Consider the following 9,011-nt stretch of genomic DNA (forward strand, 5'->3'; position numbering starts at 1 on the left):
TAGGGCTTGTAAATTTTAGTGATGGTCAAATGAAATGCATGGAATAAAAGAGAAAGTGAAATTTGAGTACAAGCATAACAATTATTCTATCCATGCAATAAACATAAACCTTGCTGAAGAGAGAAGCCAATAATAGTAAAATTTTTGTTTATGTTTTTTTTTTGTAAGATTACAAAACTGACTCCTCTTCCTCCTCTTCTTCTTTTTCTAATTTTTTTAAGGCCAAAACAGAGTAAAATACCTACAATTTATTTGAATGCATGTACTCAAAGTGTAGGTCCAAAGGGGTTGGCAATGGTAAGGTGTTTGGGTTTGTGTTTGGACAGTAAGGGTTTGGAAACGAATGCCTCTATCATGTTTACAATATGTTGACTCATCAAGCTTTGATTAAGAATTAGAACAAGTTCTAGACAAATATGAAACTAAACAGGTTCACACAATTTAACAAATTAAGGCCAAAATATCCTTCCAACAAGGCTAGTATCTCAATTAATCAATCTGAAGGTTTAAAAGCGCATAATCCTATTTTCAAAGCATACCCTCAATTACTCTTTGTCAAAAACAGTGGGGAATGACTAGTCTAAGTTTAACCATCATTTAAAAGTATGGGTAGGTTTTCTAAAAGCACAAGTATGATTTTGAATTTCCAATAATTTTAAAAATGCAGGAGTATTAAGAATCTAAGCTAGGAGGATTTCCAGAGGAAGAAAAATGAAATTGCAAAGCATTTAAGGTTTTTTTTTTTTGCTTCACTGCGGCCAACGAAGGGGTTTGCCGTGGCGAACCTTAACCAAAAATCAAAACCTAGCGACAGGCCTGCTTCGCCACGGCGAAACATAGGTTGGCCGCGGCGAAGTATGGCCGGGAAATAAAACTAAAAGAGAAAGAAGCGCTTTGCCGCAGTGAAATAAGGAGTTTGCCACGGCGAAGGTTAATAGAGAGACAAAATGCAATGGAATTTTCAAACTTCCTTGAAAGTTAACCTCAAAGACTTCAAAAATTCCACAGATGAGTATCTTAAGAACACCTAAAGAGTCAGAATGGATGCATGATGAAGCACTTGCTGAAATCAAAAATAGAGGTCCCTCCCCCACACTTAAACACAACATTGTCCTCAATGTTTAAACCGATACAGGCAAACAAAACACAAAATGAACCGGAAGTTGTGAAGTCCAATTGAAATTGAAGCACAACACATCGAATTTACAAGAAGAAGGGAGAAGGTGATAGGTTGCATGCAAAACAAAGAGGATAAGGAAAATAGCAGTTGGGACCAATGTAATTGTAACAGCAAAATGAAAAGGCCATCAGTAGCCAAACAGTTAAACAACATCCAATGTATCACAGAAATAAAAATACCAAAAAGCTTAACAAGTAACCAGCGACACCGACTCAAAACAAGCATAAAGAACAAGAAACAAAACAAAACACAAAGAAAGAACTACTGCTACGTCCCAGTATCATCTTCCCCAGACCCAGATGGTCTTGTACCAGAAGTGCCCGCTCCAGATGTCCCAGCTCCGCTTTTAGGGTCTTCCTCTTCGAGAGGTAGGAGGAAGTTCAACCGGTCAGCAATTAGAGCATCCACACGACGGCGGTAACATCAGTCTCAATCATAAAGAGCATTGCGGTCCTTCTGCCTCTTCATCTCGGGGAGGAGGGTGACTCACAACTGGTGGACATGGTCTGCCAGCTCATCGATATCATCAGCCAGGGCATCCAAGGTGACAGGCTCAGGAGCTTCTGGATCTTCCTGTCCTTCTTAGCCTTTAAGAGCTGGTATACCGGCTGCATGCGCTGCGCCAACATCATAAACAGGGTGGATGGGTAGAGGTGGTCCAATGACAGGCTGTTTAAGGCAGTCATATCGAAACAAAGGGGCTGGCTCAAATTAGCTGTCATTATTGTACTCAGGGACATTGGTGGGGAAAAATGATGCTGTTGGTGAGTTTGGGGGTGTTGATAGCTTCATGGGGGGCTGAGTAAATGGTGTCGGCTACATCAAAGGATCACCCAGTCATGAAAAGGTAGATGTAAAGGGCTTGGCACTTAGGAACATTGGCTAGGTGGGTGGTGGGTACTACGTTGTTGCAGACAAAATGTAGCCAAGGGCGAGCCTCAGGTTGGAACTCGGATCGCTTAAGGTATTGCTCAGTAGTGCAGGGGCGATGCCAAGTGGCTCCGTTATGACACAAGGTTTGGACCACATCATCAAAAGGGTAGTTGTCTTTGTAAGCCGAATAACTTGAATGGCGACAAGGGGAAAGGCGGTAATAGAAACGGATGTTTTTAGCGGTAAAGGAACGACGGACAAGGACATTACGAAAGTCGACGATCATGGAGCCATGAAATAGGGCATAGGTGTAAAAATGGCAAACAAAAGCGTCATTGCCTATAGAACGTTCTTGGACCAAACCGGTCAATTGGGAGGCATGGAGCTAGCGGACAAAAGGGTGATCAGGGGGGTCTAAAGGAAAAGGTTGCTCCTTGATGAGAGGTCTTTGGTCGATCTTTTGATATAACTCCTCAAAAGTATACTCATCCCTAGAATCAAATTCAGACATAGGCGTAGGGTTCTTAGTACGAGGCATACTCTAAACACAAGAAACAAAATACACTAAACAAAGACCAAACAGACAGCAACGAACACTACCCCAGAAAAACCAGAATTAACCACCCAGGCAATAGCAATTGGCTATGTAATGATTCATAGGTTTTCAATTTTACCAAAAACTTTCAAAATTGAGTAAGAGAATCAAAGAAAAACAAAATGCACCATGAATCATTAGATAGCCTAAGAGCTACGTAACTAAAAACTGAACGTAAAACAACCCAACCCAACAACTAACCAACAAAAAAGAATAGAGACCAACAGACCAAAACTAAAAACAAACTAAAACCAAAGAAAGAGCAAAGGAAAAAGAGGTTCATACTGCAACCAGGGAAGGAGTGCTCCAGCACAGCAAGTGAAAGGCAGAAGCACAGATCGCTGAATGAGAGCAGAGGGTAGAAAGAGAGAAATGAGAGTGATGAAGAGGTTAGAAAGGTGAAGAGAAAAGGGAGAATGAGAGTAGAGAAAAGAGGGAGAGGGGCACTGGAGAGGATTTGAAGGTGTGGGCGTTGTAAGGAGTAACTGAAAGAATATAGAGAGGGGGGATGACGGTTTCTGAAAAATGAAAGCATAGTGGGGATGTAGGAGTTTAATGGGATGGGGAAGGGAAAAGACAGAAATGGATTTAAGAGAAGTGAGTGGGTTGGCAGAAATGGAGGGTAAAGTAGGGATTTCACATGGAAAATAGGGTTAAAATGAAAAATAAACTGCGCTGAAGCGGCGGCTTAGCCGCGGCGAAAGCAAAGGAAGAAAGGAGGATTCGCCGTGGCAAAGGCAGAAGTTCACTGAGGCGAAAGGTCACCGAGAGCAACATAAGAGACACAAGGCTACTTTGCCGTGGCAAAAGTAGCCAGAGACTCACAAACATCACAGAATCAACATAACAGCAGAGAAACACAACACACAAACAACAGAGGCAGCTGGATACTTCAAAAACTTTAAGGTGCACCAAAAGATATCAAAACGGTGCTCAATAAGTGCATGATAATACAGAACAACACAAGCAAGCTTTCTCTAATAATTTAAATCACATATTTCATCACTTGCAATACATAAGGAGAAGGGAGAGATCAGAACTAGGAGGGGGGTCTTATTGAATTTAAACAACAACTACGTTAAACTAAACTACTAAAATGGGTTTCTCCCCCACACTCATTCAACATACTAATGCATAAAACATATCAAGAACAATAATCAGGCAAAAGCACGTAAATGAATGAAGGAAAGAAATGACTTGGGAATTAAGGAGGTTTCTGATTTTCATGGTAGAGCTTCAGTAGATGGCCGTTGACTTTGAGTCTAGCCCCAGTCTCTTCATGTAGGAGCTCCGCCATACCAAAGTTGTGCACTTTAGTGATTGTGTGTGGTCTATCCCATCTGGTGTTGAATTTTCCTTGCTTGAAAGTGAACCGGGCCTTATACAACAATACTCGGTTACCCTCTTGGAAGTTCTTCCGCAGGATACCCTGATCATGCACCAACTTAGTCTTTTCCTTGTAGAGTCTAGAGTTCTCATAAGCCTCAAGTCGAATCTCCTCTAACTCTTGTAATTGCAGCTTCCGTTCCATACCAGAAGACTCGATATCCATGTTGCACTACTTGACTGCCCAGTATGCCTTGTGCTCCAGCTCCACTGGCAAATGACAAGCTTTCCCAAAAACCAGGTGTAACATCCCAAAATTTGGAACCCTAGTAATGGGAGTGTGCAAAATGAGATATGATCGATAAGCATAAGGTATGAGTAAAGCATGAAAACCCAAAATGGGACGAAACCGACTTTATCGGGTCCCTAGGGGCAAAACGGTAATTTTGGAAAAAGTTTCCAAAAATTACCTAAAAATAGAAAAAAAAAATGAAATTAGAGGTTTTTGAGTCACACATGATGTTTTAGGAGTGAGAATAGCCCAAAATAAATTTTGGTGAAAATTCCAAAAAAATAATTATTTTTGGGAAAATAGGGAAAAATAAAGGGAAATTAAAGTGATAAAATTATTTTAATTACCTAAGGACTCCAAAAATCCAAGGAAAAATATGGATACACTCCCTAGGAATATATATGAATTTATAAAATTGTTTCCAAGCATTGGAAATACAGGAAATAATTTATGGGGAATTTATTTCTGAATTCCTATCGGTAAGGACCCGATTTCGGAGAAAATGTGAAATAAATATCTAGAGATCTTGAAAAATTCCCAAAACTTCCAGATCACACTCTTGGAATAAATAGGGAATTATCATGAAAAGAAATAGAATTTTTGAAGCCCTTAGCTATTTTTCCTAGTAGAGGGCAAGAAATCGGGTATTATGTGACCGAATGAATTTTTAAATTACCCTAACTAATTCCATTACTTCCTAACCAGTTTTTAACATTTAGTTAGCATCCAACAAGGCCCAAATTTGTGCTCACCCTGATCAGAACAGCTGGCTTGTGTGCTGGGCAAATTTTCAACCATTAGATCAACTCTCTTGGAAAGTGAGTCAAAGAATGTGTGGCTAGGATTGGTTCTTCATTTTGGCCGACCTTAGCACTTAATTTGGGGCAGAAATAGCTGCCCAAGGGCAGGTTTTTGGGCAGCAAATGAGCTATATAAATACCCCCACAAGGCATCCAAAATTCGGACAGAAATGGGACAATAGAGGGGAGGTTCTGCACAATTTTCTTCTTGGCTTCCAAACACTCCTCAAAGCACCTCCAATCCAAGGTTATTCATCAAGCTTTAATCCAAGACTCTTTGAGGTATGTTTAGGCTTTAATTTGATGCTTTTTCCATGGTCAAACCGTGACTTATTTGAGGGGGAAGTGCTGTTTCAATTCTGTTGTGCTGGAAGTGCTAGGAAAGGATAGCAAATTGAGTATGAGTTGTGTTGTTGATGTTTGGTGCGTTTTGAATGGGTTATGGAAGAAATTACCCTATGAACTATGACTTTTCAGTTCAGCCAACTCAAGAACTCAAGGGTAGGAATTGTTTCAATAAGTTTTAATGGTTCCAATGGACTTAAAATGTGATGGTATGTAGGATTATGCTAAGGAAGTATGTTCAAATTCATTGGAATCAAATATGAAAATTTATGAACCTAAGAGGAAGTGTTCAGCCATCTTGAATATATGGACTTATGATTGGATTTTGAAAGTTTTGATGCTTTCATTGAACTCCTTGGGCGTTTTTGTGTAGGGTTATGTGGAGGAATTGAATTTGGAAGCATTAAAAATCAAAGTTGGAAATTTTGACATTTTTTCCTTATGAAATTCGTTTCTGTTTTGACCAGAACTTAAGGAAGGAATTTGATTTTGTAAAATTTGATTTGATATTTGAATTCTACATGAAAAACCATGTAGGAATGGCCAAGGAGGTTTCTTGAATCAAAAGGAAAACAATTAGGCCAAAAATCCCAAGAAAGAAGGGTTTAATGTTTAAGTAATAGAGAATGTGTTTGAATAATTGTTGAATGATTGGCCTTGGTGTTGGTTTGATAGGTACCTTGCCAAATCCTCAAGAAAACATCTTGAACTTAAAGGAAATCAAGGACCAAGTACCAAAAGGTAGCATTGAATTACACTTTGATTGTTTTCTTGCTTACATTGATGTGTTAATGTGAATGTGTGCAATGTATGCCGTGATGTGACTAAGCTTTATTGCAAATGTTGATTGCAATGTTTGAATTATGTTGCCTTGGCATTATGTCCATTGAATATGTGTATGATAGCTTACTTTCCATGGCATAAAAGCATGAACATATGAACAAGATATCTGCACAAAAGCATTGCACGTAGTGTTTGCAGGAATGCATGAAAATTGTGATTCTGTGCTATTGGGATTTCTTTGAAATCTCACTCTTATGTTTAACACCACCTAGGAGGGAGTTCAAGCAAGGGCAAAGGCAAAGAAATTGTCCCGGAGACCTAATGAACAATTAATGTACCCTAGTGTAAATTTTTGGAACTTGTTATGTAATATTATGACTTTGGAAATGTTTGTTGGATAATAGCTCCTAAGAGGAGCCAAGCATGTATGTCTATGTTTAAATATGTGAAAGCATAGTAGAATGTATGTTCAAGCTTGTATTAAGCCTCCAATAACTAAGGATGGGTAAAAGGTTATGAAAGAGTCATTACAAAGGTAGTTAGGGGATAACCTTTGACTAAAAATGGACCAAGCTTGGTGCATACGAAATAAATAGAAAATATTCGAATCTGGATTTGAAATTTGGCAGACTAATAGATCACATTTTTAGCTTTAAATCAAGTGGTAGATCATTAAATTTGGAATTTTGTAGAAAGAGTTATGCCCTTTCGAAGTTGGATAAAAATACTGGAAATTTCAGAATTTACCAAATGAATAGTACATAATTGCGTGGAAATTGGTATTGATCTGTAAGAAATAAACACCTGTGGATATTTTTCCTATGTAGAGAATTTCATAAGCTTCACATGAGACTTAGAACCACTCTATTTTGATTTTTATACAATTAGTTATGATTTTTCAAAGTTGACCCGATTTTTAGGGGTTACATGAATAGTAACCGAAATCAAAATTTTAAATCTTGGTTTTTACCTACTTTGAACATCATGTAACGATTCCAAATGGTTCTAAAGGACATATAATGGGGTTTAAAATGAAGGTGTGACACCAGGCGATAAGGGGACATGCCAATGGGAGATTTATATGCAGTCCGGTAAGCCCACAGCGCTTCTTCCAAACGTAAGCTCTAATTTTTCTTGGATGGTTTCACCATTTTCTCCAGAACATGCTTTACCTCTCTATTTGAAATTTCAGCTTGACCATTGGTTTGGGGGTGATAGGCAGTGGAGACTTTATGAGTGACACCAAATTTGGACAACATATTGTTGACTATCCTATTAAAAAAATGTGTTCCCCGATCACTCACTACAGCTCTAGGGATCCCATACCTACAGAAAATGTGTGATTTAAGAAATATATGAACAGTAGGGGCATCATCTTTTCTCCAAGGTATAGCCTTAATCCATTTGGATACATAATCTACAGCTAATAAAATATATACAAAACCCAAGGAAGAAGGAAAGGGTCCTATAAAGTCAATCCCCCAAAAATCGAAAATCTCACAAAACAGTAAGGGCTGTTGAGGCATCTCATGTCTTTTTCCTAACCCCCTAAATCGTTGACACTTGTCACAAGATCTATAAAATGTAAAAGAATCTTTGAAAAGGGTAGGCCAATAAAATCCTGAATCTAAGACTTTCCTAGATGTCCTCCGTGCACTAAAATGACCTCTACAAACCATGGAATGGCAAGCTAAAATAATAGGGTCAAAGTCCTCCTCCAGCACACACTTCTGTATCACTTGATCACTGCATATCCTCCACAGATGAGGGGCATCCCATATATAGTACTTTGACTCACTACGAAGCTTTTGTGCCTGAAATCTTGACATAAAGGGAGGAGTGAGTCCAGACATGAGATAATTGACAATATTAGCATACCAAGGCTCTATAATAACCAAAGAACATAAAGCTGAATCAGTAAAAGAGTCACAAGTCAAGTCAGGAGAGTCTACTCCCCTTGTATCCTCTGGTAGCCTACTCAGGTGGTCAGCTACTTGATTCACTACCCCAGCTCTATACTTAATCTCAATGTCAAACTCTTGAAGCAGTAAAGCCCATTTGATCAATCTTGGTTTAGATTGTGGGTTTTTGAGTAGATAGCGGACAGCTGTATGATCTGTATACACAACCACTCGAGAATTGATTAGATACTGTCTAAACTTATCTAAAGCAAATACAATGGCAAACATTTCTTTCTCAATAGTGGTATAGTTGACATGAGCTGGGTCAAGTGTTTTAGAGGCATAGGCTATGACTCTAGATCGCTTCTCTTCCTTCTGGCCAAGCATAGCACCACATTGCACAATTAGAAGCATCACATGAGAGTTCAAAATGTAAATTCTAGTTGGGTGCAGTCAAAATAGGAGGCGAAACTAGCATAGACTTGAGAGTATCAAAGGCATGTCTACATTTTTCATCAAAATTAAATTCCACATCCTTTTTAAGAAGAGTAGAAAGGGGCAAAGCAACTTTACTAAAATCTTTAATAAAGCGCCTATAAAACCCTGCATGCCCAAGAAAAGATCTCAAATCTTTAAGACAGGTGGGGTATGGCAAAGATGAGATAACTTCAATTTTTGCTTTGTCAACCTCAATCCCTTTGCTAGAAATGAGGTGACCTAAGACTATACCACTGCCCACCATGAAATGACATTTCTCAAAGTTTAAAATAAGATTTTTGGCTATGCATCTCTATAGAGCTTACCTTAAGCTATTTAGGCATTGATCGAAACTCTCCCTATAAACTGTAAAATTATCCATGAAAGCCTTCATATTGTGCTCTAAAAGGTCACTGAAAATTGCCATCATACACCTTTG

General features: G+C 38.7%; 1 protein-coding gene across 1 annotated transcript; it reads right to left on the minus strand.

Moving 5' to 3' along the window:
• Positions 1-3,852: 3,852 nt before the first annotated feature.
• On the minus strand, positions 3,853-4,200 carry LOC114758816 (uncharacterized). Its single transcript, XM_028947899.1, has one exon. It carries the CDS (start codon positions 4,198-4,200, stop codon positions 3,853-3,855), a length of 348 nt encoding a protein of 115 aa, XP_028803732.1.
• Between the last annotated feature and the right edge of the window lie 4,811 nt (positions 4,201-9,011).

Source organism: Neltuma alba, unplaced genomic scaffold (genome assembly GCF_004799145.2).
Source record: "Neltuma alba isolate B1F8T4 unplaced genomic scaffold, ASM479914v2 tig00010755_pilon, whole genome shotgun sequence".
Taxonomy (NCBI): domain Eukaryota; kingdom Viridiplantae; phylum Streptophyta; class Magnoliopsida; order Fabales; family Fabaceae; genus Neltuma; species Neltuma alba.

Excerpts from the sequence above, each read along its gene's own strand:
- LOC114758816 (XM_028947899.1), bottom strand. The coding sequence starts at position 4,200 with ATGGATATCGAGTCTTCTGGTATGGAACGGAAGCTGCAATTACAAGAG.